At 41.3% G+C, this 16,703-nt stretch overlaps 1 protein-coding gene across 14 annotated transcripts in view; it reads right to left on the bottom strand.

Moving 5' to 3' along the window:
- Positions 1-15,634, bottom strand: part of LOC131131339 (pleckstrin homology domain-containing family A member 5-like) — a 101,715-nt gene extending 86,081 nt beyond the window's left edge. For 4 of the 14 annotated variants that reach the window (XM_058075967.1, XM_058075968.1, XM_058075970.1 and 1 more), the window contains exons 1-3: positions 15,369-15,629; positions 15,208-15,284; positions 13,099-13,156 (exon numbers count right to left, since the gene is read on the bottom strand). In XM_058075967.1, coding sequence (XP_057931950.1) covers positions 13,099-13,156; positions 15,208-15,284; positions 15,369-15,460 — 227 coding nt within the window. In that variant the 5' untranslated portion in view covers positions 15,461-15,629. Of the gene's footprint in view, positions 1-13,098; positions 13,157-15,207; positions 15,285-15,368 lie in introns of all 14 variants that reach the window. The other 10 variants (XM_058075981.1, XM_058075980.1, XM_058075965.1 and 7 more) reach the window with 7 other exon arrangements.
- Positions 15,635-16,703: the final 1,069 nt, after the last annotated feature.

The following is a 16,703-nucleotide window of genomic DNA, read 5'->3' as shown; positions in this document are numbered from 1 at the left end:
GATATAAATCCCATATATGCGTAAAACGGACATTTTCCGGTATACGCATATAACGGATTTCGCTTATATCGGACAAAACCAGTGGGAACAATTGAATCCGATATATCCGAGGTTTACTGTAGCACATCATGACTGGTTCAAGACTCTTCATCCTTGTATTTAGCAAACACTCATTTTCTATTCCAATATGAAGGGAACTATGGCGCTCTCCGAGTGCTTCTGTAGTTAAACATTATTTTTTACCATAAAGCCATGAATTGGTGGCGCCATTAATGCTGAATCACAAATATGTAAGGACGCACTTTATCTGTTTTGAGGCTCAAATTGAAGAAGCCGCAATGACCTAGGAACAATGCACAACGTGCACAACGTGCACTCAAGTCATAGTAAGAGTAAGAGTACTTCTTACAAGCGAATGCACACAGAGTTGACCTCTTGCAGCTGTTCGACTCTGCCTTAAGGTTTTTTTTCTTCTTTATAGAATCTCTTCATACGTGTCATTATTTTGACTTGAATAGCTTCAAGAAATGACCCATAACAAGATAGACATATGTCATGAGAATTAGCGGCGAGCCCAGCATCTTTAGACCCTTTTCTAGAACCTACAACATCCGGTTTGCAGAGATCTGTTATAAATGAGTCGATGCAGAGCAAAATATTAGGGAAACTTTTGCACAGAAACGGACATTTATTACCTCTTAATGCATCCCAGTGAGCCTTCAAACTGCCTGTTTAGATCAGAGATTTGGACCACTTTCCTGAAGGCCTCCAGACGAATGTAATGTCAATAAGCGAATTTGTAACAATTTGTTTCAGGAAGCAGCAGACGGCTCCAAAATGGCTCTGTGCACATTTTAGCACAGCGTTCCAACAGCTCACAGCTGTGGAGCGTTTGGGCAGAGCGATAGCTTCCAAAAGCTGCCTAATCAACACGGACCATCTGGGAAACAACGAGACCGCGCACTGTCCACTGGACGGAGGCAAACAGTGAAGAGAAACAAGGAAGGGATGAAAGAGGAAGTGAAAACATGCTGGCTCGTGGAGGCAAAATAGGACAGCAGTTTACCTTGACAAAAAGGCCAACCTTAAAAAATGGATTTCCCGTCAAGGTGCTTTCTACCAATGAACTGAAATAGCATCTCGGTATGGAGGTGTTTAAAATATAGTCGTCCCTCGTTTATCGCGACCACGATTCGTGAATTTCCATGAAGCAGGATTTAATATTAATGAAATACTTTCATAGTAACAACACAGAAAACCTGTTTATGACTGTCTAAATACATTTTTACCATGGTTAGAGCCCTCTAGACATGAAATAACACCCCTACAGTCAACTTTACATTCCCTGTTATTCTTTGTTTACGCCACATTGTGCAGGCTTGCACAAACATGATGAATGTGTTTCAAAGTAGGAAAGAACGACAAAAAAAGAAGCCAAAAATCAACCACTTCCACATGGAATGGGAGGAGAACTTTTTTTATCGACTCTATTATGTCAGACATGCCAAGGCTGACTCCATGCACTTAAATGCCACATAACTTGTCTTTCAATATTTGACTGATAATACGCCATGGTCAACCTCGAAACATTAATTAATTTTGGAAAAACGACTGAATTAGCTAGCTGCTAATAATTATATTCTGTGGCAAAAATACAATAGGAACTTAGTGCTGTATTTACACCAAACAGAAAATGTGGCAACTCTTTGCCGTACTTTTTTTTTGCATGAAGCGAAAAACATGCTAACCAGGGCGTACGCTAACCAAGGTTCCACTGAACCAGAACACTCTCACACCTTAGGATCAAACGTTGCATGCATTGATCACCGCTTTGTTTTCCACCCTCCAAATATGAGAAAGCACTTAAATGAAAACATCATCATCATTGCTTGGCACTTTGTAGCAAAAGCGCTTTTTAGGATTTGGCACGGATCGGCATAAATTGTGCCAAGTAGATGCGATTCTTCCTGAATAAATACTAAACGGGAATGCCAGTGGAGTAACAGCGCGAGCAACATGACAGCAGCTGTGCTGTCGATTCAACCCGGCACAACATCAGCAACTACCAGGATTACTCAATGCTCTCTCAGCGTTAAATACAAGATAGCGCAAATCTAAGAGGCTTTGGGAGCAAAGAACTACTGTAGGCTAAATGCTTCCCTCCCGTTGGAAGATGGATGCATGGATGGATGCATGGATGGATGCATGGATGGATGCATGGATGAGGTGAAAAAAAACCCAGGAGAAATACAGTATGGTAATCTATCTGGGCGGCACGGCGGTCTGGTGGTTAGTGCGCAGACCTCACAGCTAGGAGACCAGGGTTCAATTCCACCCTCGGCCATCTCTGTGTGGAGTTTGCATGTTCTCCCCGTGCATGCGTGGGTTTTCTCCGGGTACTCCGGTTTCCTCCCACATTCCAAAAACATGCTAGGTTAATTAGCCACTCCAAATTGTCCATAGGAATGAATGCGAGTGTGAATGGTTGTTTGTCTATATGTGCCCTGTGATTGGCTGGCCACCAGTCCAGGGTGGACCCCGCCTCTCGCCCGAAGACAGCTGGGATAGGCTCCAGCACCCCCCCGCGACCCTCGTGAGGAAAAAGCGGTAGAAAATGAATGAATGAATGAATAATCTATCTCTGCAGCATGGCAGAGAGTTAACACAATGGTGCGTTCAAGGACCATCAAACAAAATAGAATGGTTACCGCTCGTAATAAACAACATAAATGCACTATGGGGGAAAAATTTGGAACTGTATATTGTTTTTTTTAAATAAAATATTGGCTCATATGAGTTTACATAAAACTTTATGTAGTCATTACTATTATTATTGATTATTAGTGGGCAGTTTAAACGTTAATATTTGGACACCTGAATTGAAAAAACTTGACTGGCATGTGTTGTTATCGCTATTTCCTGTAGAGGCTAATGCTTCGTGTAACTCGGTGTTTCCGAATAGATGAGTCGGTTTGCAATTTCCACACGTTAAACTCCCAAGCTCCATCCCACTGAAGGTTAACTGTGGAAATATTCTTGCCCGGAGCTGCAATCATGTTTTGAGAAGACGGAGGACTCCATCACTGTGTAAAATTCAAATAAACATTTTTTTTTCTTTATTTTGGAAAGTGGTGCGCTCCCATCAAATGAGCCGCATAGCGCTCTAAAAATGCTCGGTCAATATTTGATTTGATTGGAGCAGCTTGCTAAACGTTGAAAGCAATTAGCTGCGTGATTACACCATCCTCAGTCACATGATTCCCATGCATGGGACGGAATTCCCAAAGTTACGCAATCCAGTCAAGGAGTCCCAATGCAGTCGTTAACACATCCTGGGTGTACGTTTGTGGACTTTAATATCAACGACGTACTGATTCTCCTTTTTGGACTGATACAGGTTTTTAAATCAAAATAACTAATAATGCTATCAGGTACAGTTTTTAAATGAAATGCACATTTTTTCATGGTTTGGTACTGCAATTTATACTCCGGATATACTCCTTAGATATGTTTTTTTTCCACACTGACAGCCATGAGAGGCTGCTGTCGGATTTATGTGCCAGTATCTGCTACTCCTATCATACAAAATTGTGAACTGGAACCACTATCTCACTCACAATGGGAACATGTTCCAATGTTACTAAACCAGTGTGAGTTGCTTTAGCCTTGACTGCTAGTTGAGGTGTGGACAGTGGGGGTAGGGGGTCTCAAACAGGGCTCCAACATGTCCAACATTGAGAAGTTGATCTGCAACGAGTACGTACACTACCGCTCAAAAGTTTGGGATCACTTGGAATTTTGTTTGGGTCGATCTGAGCTATGACTTTTTCTCGGAAGTCCTGCCATGAAGTCTGAAGTCCTGAAGTCGTCGCTTCACTGTTGATACTGACACTGGTGATTGACGGCTACTATTTAGTGTAGCTGCCAGGTCTTTGTCTTCAACTACACACTCTCAGATATTTGTGCATCGTTTTTATGTCCTTGTTAGACCCAGTTTGTGCTACGCTCTGAAGGGAGTCGTTAACAGCATGGTAAGAGATTTTAGTTTCAGTTTAGATTTTTTAGATGGGTTTTCTAATAATCTATTAGCCTTATAAAATGATGAACTTGGATTAGCAGCCATACCAGGAGATTGATGCAAAGGACTGACAGTTTTTGATAGTAAGCCTCTATGCAAAAATGTACATCCTTCTTTGAAAATCATCTAGATAGACGGATGGATGGATGGATGGATGGAAGGACGGACGGACGGATAGACTTTCTTTATTGTCATTGCACAATATCACAGCAGTGAAATTGCCAACGAAATATCGTTGCCTGGCTCCCACATAATAAATAATAATAATAATAATAATAATAATAATAATAATAATAATAATAATAATAATAATAATAATAATAATAATAATAATAATAATAATAATAATAATAATGTGGAGAATAAATAGATGACAAATTTGTACAAATAATTTAAGTAATTTTGAATAAATAATAATAATTTAAAGTTTTGTTTGTGCAGCCATGTTGTTTGATCCAGGGACATTTCCACTGAGGAAAAGACAGAAAGCAGAACTGGAGGTAGCAGACATGCGGATGCTGAGGTTCACATTGGGAGTGACCAGGATGGATAGGATCAGGAACAAATACATCAGAGGGATGTTACTGAGTAGAGATAGTGAATATATTGGTAGAAGGGTAGGTAGGAGACGTAGAGGAAGACCAAAGAGGTTTATGGATGTAGCGAAGAAGGACATGATGGTAGTTGGCGTGAAGGAGACAGATGCAGAAGACAAGGTTGGATGGAGGTAATCGCTTTGCTGTGGCGACCCCTGAAGGGAAAAGCCCAAAGAGAAAGAAGAAGAAGAAAATCTGCAACTTCTATGACTCCTGCACTACTGAAAATTACCAACGTAAACATCAACTTAGAAAGACGGAACGCAAATGCATAGCTAGTCACGTTTTTAGCTTGTTTTCGCCATCTGGTTGTTATGACTATAACTTGCCTTTCAAGATGAAATATCTGTTCTTGGTGTCTGAGCTTAGGAAATTAATTTCCCCTAAAAACAGCCAATTATAGCTCAGTACGACTTCTATCTGTTTTTTCTTCGTTATTGTGCATTTTTGGCTAGCATGACTTATAGCCTGGAAAATATGATTGCCTCATTTTCTGATGTGCGTACACCTTGGACAATTTTCAATAAAGTAAGTATAAATAATAAATTCCCAAGTCTATACAACAGTAGTGACACATCTTTTAACCATAGTTCTGTTCTTAGATATTTCAATCAAACTATGCAGTATTTATTATTCCACAGACAATTCCACGTACAAATCCAATTTGCTATTAAACATTCCAATTATAACAGTTTTCAAAATGGCAATACAGCCCAAGTCAAATGAATATATTAAAAAAAAATTATATTAATCAAAAAAAAAATAATAGCAATAAGAAATTAGCGAAGATAAACACATTTTCAGAAAGCGGTTCACAGCAGCGTCAAGCAACAAAGTCAGTTTTGCGTTGTACTTAAGACGCCACAACGTGACATGTCGTGCCGTTCAATTCCTTGCGAGTACTGAACCGATACCACAGTATCCAACGGTTCAATGCAGATTTATGTTTTGTTTTACCTCCCGATTAAATATGTTTTTCTACTGTTTTACTACATTCTAATGAAGCTATTTATCGCCTAATTAAGAAGAATCACGACTAAGAGTTTTCGTTCAGGTTTTTCATTTGTAATTTCATCAACGGGATACTGTTGCAGACCAACTGATCCATTTCAGAATGATTGCACCGCGCGAACGATCCAAGAGCCAAAGACAGATTTTGGAAATTATCCAAAGTTCAATTTGACATGCTCTTTCTTTCTCAGTTCTGCTTGCTGAATTATGCAAGAGTACAAGCGAACAGCCTGGAAGCAGCGACTGCACAGTGCATTATAACAATATTTCATATTTTATGTGGCGCTTCATGTTGATGCCGCAGCAAATTGCCCACAAAGGACACTGGCGAGAAGTCATTGACTGGGACATAAAAAATGGAATATACCGTAATTCAATTAGACTGGCCTCGAGCTTTGTGACTCCAGCTTTTCATTTTCATCTACGTGACCGACGGCAATTAGATCCATTCTTGCAACGAGGCGCTGTAAACATCCAACGTCAACGGGCAAGAGGCTACGGCTTCAGAACGGGAGGTGCAGATATCGATGGACGTCAGGAAATCCCTAAAGTATCATAAATACATCAACTCTGTGACGGATCCAGACGGAGAATCGTTGTGTAGTCGCGTCGTTCGATGGAATTCATCGAAAGGAAACTCCAAGTGAATCCCAAGGACAGTGAAGCTTTAAAGATTGTGCCGTCTTTTGGACAAAAGGTCGACAGAAGCTCGTGTTAAGACGATCTCGAAAACTTGCCTTCCAAGAGGACGTAATGTCAGTTTTGGTCAAGTAGTTCGTAAAATAAATTACCCGCAAAAAATGCGACTTATACTCCAGTGCGACTTATGTATGTTTTTTTCTACCTAATTATGCATTTTTGGCCTTGTGCGACTTATACTCCGGAGCGACTTATACTCCAGAAAATACGGTATATATCATATTTTCTGGACTATAAGTTGCACTTTTTTTCATAGGTTGGCTGTTCCTGCGACTTATACTCCAGAGCGACTTGTAGTACAGAAAATATGGTATATACTGTATTTTCCGGACGAAAAGTTGCACTATTTTTCATAGGTTGGCTGTTCCTGCGACTTATACTCCAGAGCGACTTATAAATGAAAAAAAGTGTTTATGTTCCATAAACACTGGACACCTTTTCTGTTCATGTTTATTTTTTGTGTATCTGAATAAGCATTGTGTTAGCATATCTTACACCTATTCAGCCTGTTCTCTATTCTTTTATTAATGTTAGAACTTGCTTTCAAGAGGACGTAATGTCCGTTTTTGTCAAGTAGTTTGGAAAATAAATTACCCGCAAAAAATGCGACTTATACTCCAGTGCGACTTATGTATGTTTGTTTCTACCTAATTATGCATTTTTGGCCTTGTGCGACTTATACTCCGGAGCGACTTATACTCCAGAAAATACGGTATATATCATATTTTCTGGACTATAAGTCGCACTTTTTTTCATAGGTTGGCTGTTCCTGCGACTTATACTCCAGAGCGACTTGTAGTACAGAAAATATGGTATATACTGTATTTTCCGGACGAAAAGTCGCACTATTTTTCATAGGTTGGCTGTTCCTGCGACTTATACTCCAGAGCGACTTATAAATGAAAAAAGTGTTTATGTTCCATAAACACTGGACACCTTTTCTGTTCATGTTTATTTTTTGTGTAGATGAATAAGCATTGTGTTAGCATATCTTACACCTATTCATCCTGTTCTCTATTCTTTTATTAATGTTAGAACTTGCCTTCCAAGATGGCGTAATGTCTGTTTTGGTCAAGTACTTTGGAAAATAAATTACCCGCAAAAAATGCGATTTATACTCCAGTGCGACTTATGTATGTTTTTTATACCTAATTATGCATTTTTGGCCTTGTGCGACTTATACTCCGGAGCGACTTATACTCCAGAAAATACGGTATATACCATATTTTCTGGACTATAAGTTGCACTTTTTTTCATAGGTTGGCTGTTCCTGCGACTTATACTCCAGAGCGACTTGTAGTACAGAAAATATGGTATATACTGTATTTTCCGGACGAAAAGTCGCACTATTTTTCATAGGTTGGCTGTTCCTGCGACTTATACTCCAGAGCGACTTATAAATGAAAAAAGTGTTTATGTTCCATAAACACTGGACACCTTTTCTGTTCATGTTTATTTTTTGTGTATCTGAATAAGCATTGTGTTAGCATATCTTACACCTATTCAGCCTGTTCTCTATTCTTTTGTTAATGTTAGAACTTGCTTTCAAGAGGACGTAATGTCCGTTTTTGTCAAGTAGTTTGGAAAATAGAAAAAAAAAAAAAAAAAAAAAAAAAAAAAAGAAAACCCGCAAAAAATGCGACTTATACTCCAGTGCGACTTATGTATGTTTTTTCTACCTAATTATGCATTTTTGGCCTTGTGAGACTTATAGTCCAGAAAATACGGTATATATCATATTTTCTGGACTATAAGTCGCACTTTTTTTCATAGGTTGGCTGTTCCTGCGACTTATACTCCAGAGCGACTTATACTCCAGAAAATACAGTAATTGGTTTCACTTTTTAAGTGCCGTAACGGCTAAATAGCTGGACAAATTCCTCTTTGTCCTGATTTATCCCAGTGAAAACAGAGCCAGAAGGCAGCGGCTTAACAAGGTGTCAGTGCTAATGGGTTAGCAGCTATTGACCCGTTCCTCTGTACTCAATGAGCTATAGCTGATTGTAAAATAAAGACACATAAGACACCGCGGTGTCTACGACCCACGTTTGGCATTGTGCCTTTGGACCGTGAAATACAGTACATTAGTTATGACTCTTTTACAGTCGTTATGTAAGTAACAGAGTAGGTCGGTTGGGTCGTGAATTAGTGATATGTTATGAGAGGGACGCGACAGGTTTGTATGCCTTTGCTGAACGGGAGGACCAACTTGCTGAAAGAAAAAAAGGAAGTACAAAATCAATACTTCTACTTTATATGCTGAACTTGGTGCAAACAATCACCGATCCCAATTACTAGTTAGAAAAATAATCATGAACGTCTGGCTTCTGCAGAGGCAAAGATACTGGACTACACGGCTACACACAGGAGACCACCCGTACTCATTAAAAAAGTCAAGTCAAATATAAAAGTCAAACATATATAAGACTCAATCCTTTAGATCACAACAGGGCTCTACATTAAAAACAAAAATGACTTGCCCGTGGGGAATCCTTAAGGCAGGGGGTCTCAAACACGCGGCCCGCGGGCCAAATGTGGCCCGCAGGACGCTAGTTTGAGGCCCCCGCCTTGATATGAAAGTTTAATGTTAGTGCGGCCCGCGCAAGTGGTATCATGTACCCAGAAAAAATTATTATGTTCATGTTAAAGGTTAAATAACTGTTCATAGTTATCCTCCCTATCCGTGTGGAAGTGGTAAGTTTTTGGCTATTTGAGTTTAAAGGAAATAACTTGGAGGCTACCGTTTAGGTCGCTAGCTCTCTAGTTTGCGAGGTAGCATGTGTCTCAAGAACCTGCAGTTGCGCAATATGTTGTAAATAACACCTTCAAGAGGAATAAGACAGTCAGAGACCGGGAGGGATTTTAGTCTTGTTCAGTCGACTGAGTTTTGGCCCCCTGTGCGTTTTGAAGTTATTCCATGCTGACGTCAAACACAACGATGGTTCAAATTTCGGGCTTTTTGTGTTTATCGTGGAAGACGTGGCTTGAACCGGTACCACAGCTACTTCATGTTTACACCATAGTATGGCAGCAAGTAGTAATCAGATAGCACTGAGCTCCGCAACTGAAAAGAGCCTCTTCACAGCAGGCCGATAAAAACAGCCTGAGATATCTCATTCCAAACTCACATTCCATAATTCCATCCAATTCCGATGGATAGTCGGCACTATCTCACCAATGCCCTGCGTCCGTCCTCCCCTTCAGAGGACAGTCGACGTCAGCACAATCTGCTCCTCCATGCTCACACTGTGTAACCCGATGATGACAAGCAGAAGCATCAGAAGGGCTACGATCCTTTTACAGCTTCCAGAGACGTGTTGGGTCAAAGTGATGAATCAATCATGTACTCCTCTTTCTTTACCGGCTAAAAGATGAATATCTCATCCTATTTGTATTTGTTCATTAATGTTCAAACTCCACAAACATAACAAGTGGCGGAGACTACAAGGTCCTTATACTAACTACTTGTCTGTATTAGGGCCAAAAAGGGAAAAAATATTCATTCATTTATTAATTTTCTACCACGTATTCTCATGAAAATTAATTATTTTTAAATAATTTTGTTGACATCCAAATTGAGCAGAATAATTACTGAAATATTTAAAATTACACAATCGTATTTAAAATAATACAAATAAATACCACAACAAATTCATTCATTCATTCATTTTCTACCACTTATTCTCATGAAGGGTGGCGGTGGGTGCTGGAGCCTATCCCAGCTGTCTTTGGGCAATCACAGGGCACATATAGACAAACAACCATTCACACTCACATTCATACCTATGGACAATTTGGAGTCGCCAATTGGAAAAAAATATTAATTCATTTATTAATTTTTTATTGCGTATTCTCATGAAAATTAATTATTTTAAAATAATTTTGTTGACATCCAAGTTGAGCAGAATAATTACTGAAATATTTAAATTTACACAATTGTATTTAAAATAATACAAATAAATACCACAACAAATTCATTCATTCATTTTCTACCGCTTATCCTCACGAGGGTGGCAGTGGGTGCTGGAGCCTATCCCAGCTGTCTTGGGGCGAGAGGCGGGGTACACCCTGGACTGGTGGCCGGCCAATCACAGGGCACATATAGACAAACAACCATTCACACTCACATTCATACCTATGGACAATTTGGAGTGGCTAATTAACCTAGCATGTTTTTGGAATGTGGGAGGAAACCGGAGTTGCTAGCCACTCTCTCGCGCGTTAGCCACTCTCTCGCGCGCTAGCCACTCTCTCGCGCGCTAGCCACTCTCTCGCGCGCTAGCCACTCTCTCGCGCGCTAGCCACTCTCTCGCGCGCGCTAGCCACTCTCTCGCGCGCTAGCCACTCTCTCGCGCGCTAGCCACTCTCTCGCGCGCTAGCCTCTATGGAAAATTTGGAGTAGCCAATTAACCTAGCATGCTTTTGGAATGTGAAACCGGAGTACCCGGAGAAAACCCACGCATGCACGGGGAGAACATGGTACCCCATAAAACCGGTACCCGGCCCATGCCTGGAGACACGAACACAAGCGAAGAAGATACACGTCCATCCTTAAACCGAAGCGTCGCTGTGAGTTGTCACGTTTCAAAGACACTTGGCGCCATGTGAACGGTTCCGCTGCATTTTCCGGCAAAGCGAGCGTTCCGAGCGTTAGAAAGCAAAATGTTTCTGCTGCAGGTCAGAGGATGTGTCAATCAATTCAATTAGCCGTGACTGAGTTTTAGGAGTATTTTAATTGCAACTGACTTCAGCAAATACGTGGGGCACTCTAGGCTCGCTGTACAACACACACACACACACACAGACACACACATTGGTTGCTATAAACTATGCTACTCACCTGTCATATAATCAATAACACAATCAAAGACGATACAAAGCATTTCAGAATCAATCACCAATCGAACCGTTTTGACAATTCCTGATTATTGATGACTGAGGAAGTAGAAAGTAGCAGGGATTTTGACTGAGCGATAAAAGTGATAAAACACTGGGCTCCCTTTCAGCGTCATCGCCTGACAGCCCCCCCCATGGCGCTGCTAGAATACGGCAGCAAGTCAAAGCAGGAGAGGGAACTCAGGGAGGCGAACCGACACCCTTTCATCCCCTGATATGCTAAGTCATCGTCCTGATTCATTTTACTTCAAATGTTACAACAATAATATTGTTTTGGTATCAAATTGTGGGGCAATTCAGGGTCGCCAAAATCCTGAACATGAATATTTCGACACAATCATGCAACTGCTGTTTGAATTGTGCAGAATAATACTATAGAAAGTACTTTAACGGTGGTATTTTTATACTAATAGTGTCAAATCCTGATTTTTTATTGCTCAGCATTGCTGCTGGTTTTGCGGGACTATTTGTTGTGGAGGGGCTGCACGGTGTTCGAGTGGTTAGCGCGCAAACCTCACAGCTAGGAGACCCCCGTTCGATTCCACCCTCGGGTATCTCTGTGTGGGGTTTGCATGTTCTCCCCGTGCATGTTGTGGATTTTATTTGTATTATTTTAAATATGATTGTGTAATTATTATATTATAACAATTATAATAAAATCATAAAATCATAAAATCATAAAATCATAAAATCATAAAATCATAAAATCATAAAATCATAAAATCATAAAATCATAAAATATGTCAACAAAATTATTTAAAAATAAAAAGGAGTTGTTTTCTCCAACCCTCTGTATGTGGTCGAGTGGTTAGCGTGCAGACCTCACAGCTGGAAGACTCCAGTTCGATTCCACCCTCCACCCATCTCTGTGTGGAGATTGCATGTTCTCCCCGTGCATGTTGTGGAATTTATTTGTATTATTTTAAATACGATTGTGTAATTATTATAATATAATAATTAAAATAAAAAATAAAAAATAAAAAATAAAAAATAAAAAATAAAAAATAAAAAATAAAAAATAAAAAATAAAAAATAAAAAATAAAAAATAAAAAATAAAAAATAATAATATAATATTTCAGTAATTATTCTGCTCAACTTGGATGTCAACAAAATTATTTAAAAATAAAAATGAGTTGTTTTCCATTTTTGAAGTATGGCCCAGTACCCGAGTCGACCAGCCCTCTTCACTATACGCCTCAGTCGTTTCCAAACAATCAATTTATCTATTCATTGATGAATTCCTTCACCCTAATGTAATACTCGAAACTAGACCGTCTCAAGCGCTGATGTTTGATGGGTTGAAAACAGCAGTTGATGATTTAACGTCATTCCAAGTTTTAATACGGGCTGAACGAGGGAGAGTCCGTATTAAAACTTAAAAGAGGAAGAAGAGATAGAAAAGCCGAGCTCTTACATAACATGCGATGCATAGAACGCACAGCATTAGCATGCTGTTTTCTAAAAAGATGAGTGGAACATTCGGATGGAAACCCGATTATAAGAAGCTACTCAGACATATATCCGAGTCTTTAAGCACAGCACAACTGGAGTGTTGGATTGGCTGATCCCATCCATAAAATCATATCATAAAAAGAGCCTAAGCACTATGCACACGTCCGCCGTGTGCTTGCACAATGTTGTTCCATGTGTAATGATTAACTTTTCACAGGCCGCCCCATTACGATATGAGGACTAAAGGTTTCACATTCACTCAAATGCATTGTGGTGGTTAGCTGCCATGGATGCAATGGCTACGGATTCTATGATATGCTGTGATGTGATCATTCTGTCATGCACGTGGGGGAAATGTCACTCACTTAATGAAGCATCGTGCACCCTCAAACGTATATCCTTCTTCCCATCCGGTGGGCAGATCTGCGAAAGAAAGCCGGTTCCATATTTCAGTCATGGATCAAGCACATAGAGGTCGAATGAAATTTGAACACAAATGGACTTTCCGGACATTCCAGTCATGTTCTATGTGGACTCGGAGCCAGTTTAGGAAAACTCTATGGCCTCCTTCACTTTAACAAGAGGCCGTCAAGTGGTCGATTGTTTTTCATGACGCCCCAATTAAGACACCTGCTGACACCCCCCCTGTGTATACGGTATGTGTACCCTTTCATGAAATACAATTCAAATAACAGGCTTCACTACACATCCTAAAAAAAAGCCTGAAAATCTGCCAAGTGAGCGTTATGAGAGCTCTAAAGTCCACAATTTGTTTCAAAAGCACTGATTTGGCACCAAAATTGGATTATATGGATTATATGGTATATTAGGGCCAAAAAGAGAAAAAATATTCATTCATTTATGATTTTTTTACAGCGTATTCTCATGAAAATTAATTATTTTTACACCAAAAAGGGAAAAAAATATTAATTCATTCATTCATTTTCTGTCTCGCGCGTTAGCCGCCACTCTCTCTCGCGCGTTAGCCGCCACTCTCTCTCGCGCGTTAGCCGCCACTCTCTCTCGCGCGCGCGTTAGCCGCCACTCTCTCTCGCGCGCGCGTTAGCCGCCACTCTCTCTCGCGCGCGCGTTAGCCGCCACTCCCTCTCGCGCGCGCGTTAGCCGCCACTCTCTCTCGCGCGCGCGCTAGCCACTCTCGCGCGCGCGCTAGCCACTCTCGCGCGCGCGCTAGCCACTCTCGCGCGCGCGCTAGCCACTCTCGCGCGCGCGCTAGCCACTCTCGCACGCGCGCGCTAGCCACTCTCGCACGCGCGCGCTAGCCACTCTCGCGCGTTAGCCACTCTCTCGCGCGCGTTAGCCACTCTCTCGCGCGCGTTAGCCACTCTCTCGCGCGCGCTAGCCACTCTCTCGCGCGCGCTAGCCACTCTCTCGCGCGCGCTAGCCACTCTCTCGCGCGCGCTAGCCACTCTCGCGCGTTAGCCACTCTCTCGCGCGCGTTAGCCACTCTCTCGCGCGCGTTAGCCACTCTCTCGCGCGCGCTAGCCACTCTCTCGCGCGCGCTAGCCACTCTCTCGCGCGCGCTAGCCACTCTCTCGCGCGCGCTAGCCACTCTCTCTCGCGCGCTAGCCACTCTCTCTCGCGCGCTAGCCACGCTCTCTCGCGCGCTAGCCACGCTCTCTCGCGCGCTAGCCGTTCTCTCTCGCGCGCTAGCCGTTCTCTCGCGCGCGCTAGCCGTTCTCTCGCGCGCGCTAGCCGTTCTCTCGCGCGCGCTAGCCGTTCTCTCGCGCGCGCTAGCCGTTCTCTCGCGCGCGCTAGCCACTGCCACGTGCTAGCCTCTCGTGTGCACTAGCCACTGCCGCGTGCTAGCCTCTCGCGTGTGCTAGCCACTGCCGTGCGCTAGCCACTCGCCCACAGTGCAGCCTGGAAAAAAATACCCCCCATAAAAAGTATTATTACCTTTATCTTGCTGCCATGTTATCAATCAAAGTTTGCCTGAATCAGCAGGAAAGTTTTCATTCTCATCCATTTTGGACTTTATTTGTTCCCCAATGTGGCCCTAATACTCATAATACGTCATAATATGCAAACCAAAATATTGTTGTGGACTTGATGAGTCACTGACATGATGATGATGATGATGAAGAAGAAGTCTACAGCAGCAGATATTTATTATCAGATATTATTATTATTATATATATTATTAAGTAAATACTGCAGCCCTGCAGTTGCAATGGAAGCTGCCGTGTAGTCCTAAACATTTATTAGCAAACACTACATGAGTTAGCAATCACTAATTATGTGTTAGCTAACCGAGGCCACGCAACTAAAAAGAAGATTTAGACTTGGACTTAAAATGTGTTGGCGTCAGGGTAAAAATGTGCGTCACCGGCCATGAGGAAGTGTCAGGGGCAGGTTAGAGGTGGGCTTACGGGGGCTCCGGCTCGGTCCCAGCCCACAGCCCGGGTGGAAGTCAAGGTTCGGTGAAGAAGAACAACACACGGGAATGGCCTCACCTGGAGTTTTCCGGTGTCCGGTTATGACCGCCTCTCCGCTGCGTGGATGCAGCCAGGTTGTACTCTTGGCTTCTTCGCTGTGGACACAAAACGCATTCGCGATCACGCGGCCACTTTGCTGCAAAGACGGCGTTTTCTTTCGTTTTTTTTTTGCCACTCACTTGACGAAGAAGAGCCGTCCGTCACGAGTGATCCCGTAACTCCAGGAAGAAGGCAGACCGCAAACCCACCGTGGCTGGAGGTCCGCCGCCATGTCTGCCAACGGAGGGTGACGCGCGCAGGCTGGCAGGCGGTCGGCGCGTACACGGGAACCTTGGCAACGGCAGCCAGCCTCGCTTCGCTTGTCGACTCCCGGCTGCTGTCATTTATTGGGGAACTTAGCGTACCGGTCCGAAGTGTCTTCCCCTCTGATGTTGCCGTTTGGAGGCGTATTCCAAACAAAGACGGCCCGGCGCGTAAACCACCAAAGGGGGCAGGGCCGGATTAAAGAGCCGTGACGCCCGGAGGGGTGGGGGGTGTGGTGGGACCCCTTAATTGTCAAAAGGTAAAGGCAAGTGGTACCGGTGCGGCTCCTTATCATTCTAGTGACGACTTTTTGTAACATTTAAAATGCAGAAAATGAAGATTACATTTTTTGTTCATGATCGTTCATTGATCCGTTTAATGTTGTGCAGGGGCGTTACTCGGTTCTGGGGTGGAAATCCACAATATATGAATGAATGAATGTAGTACACGTTCAAAAAAAATAAATAAATGAATAAAAATAACAAATAACGAACAAGAACCGGGATATAACGTTCCCACATTTGGACCGATTTAGTAGTATAAATGTACACAAGTACACACAATCTACACTGCAAAACCGCTGCTCAAGATCTGCAACCATTCTGTTCGGTGGACAGTGATCAATTGTATAATAATTATTATTATATTGTATATTATCCTATTATTATTACTATCATTATTATTATTATTATGATTATTACTACGTCGGCTAGTATTAGCCTGCTTATTGGTTTGCTTATTAGCCTGCTTTTGCCCTATTATATGAAATTTGTCAGAGATTTTTTTTAGTAATTTTTTTTATTATTAAAAATGTATTTTTTTTATTAAAAATTATTTTTATTAAAAAAAAAATTTAGAAAAAAAAAATTTTACTAAAAAAAATTTAGTAAAATACTACAAAAAAAATTTTTTACTAAAAAAATTTTTTACTAAAAAAATTTTTTTACTAAAAAATTTTTTTACTAAAAAATTTTTTTACTAAAAAATTTTTTTCGTAGTATTTTACTAAAAAAATTTTTTAGTAAAAACATTTTTTTAGTAAAAAATGTTTTAGTAAAAAAAATTTTATTTTAAATTTTAATTTTTTTGTAAAAAGATTTTTTGTAAAAAAAATCTATAATTTTTATCTATAATTTTTTTAAATTTATTAAATTAATTTAATTAATTATTTAGGCTGAAGCCCCCCCCCCCTAAAATAGGCCTAATGATGC

This window comes from Doryrhamphus excisus, chromosome 6 (genome assembly GCF_030265055.1).
Source record: "Doryrhamphus excisus isolate RoL2022-K1 chromosome 6, RoL_Dexc_1.0, whole genome shotgun sequence".
NCBI classification, from domain to species: domain Eukaryota; kingdom Metazoa; phylum Chordata; class Actinopteri; order Syngnathiformes; family Syngnathidae; genus Doryrhamphus; species Doryrhamphus excisus.
Note: the sequence above shows the minus strand (reverse complement) of the source record. Positions and strands in the feature narration are given on the sequence as shown.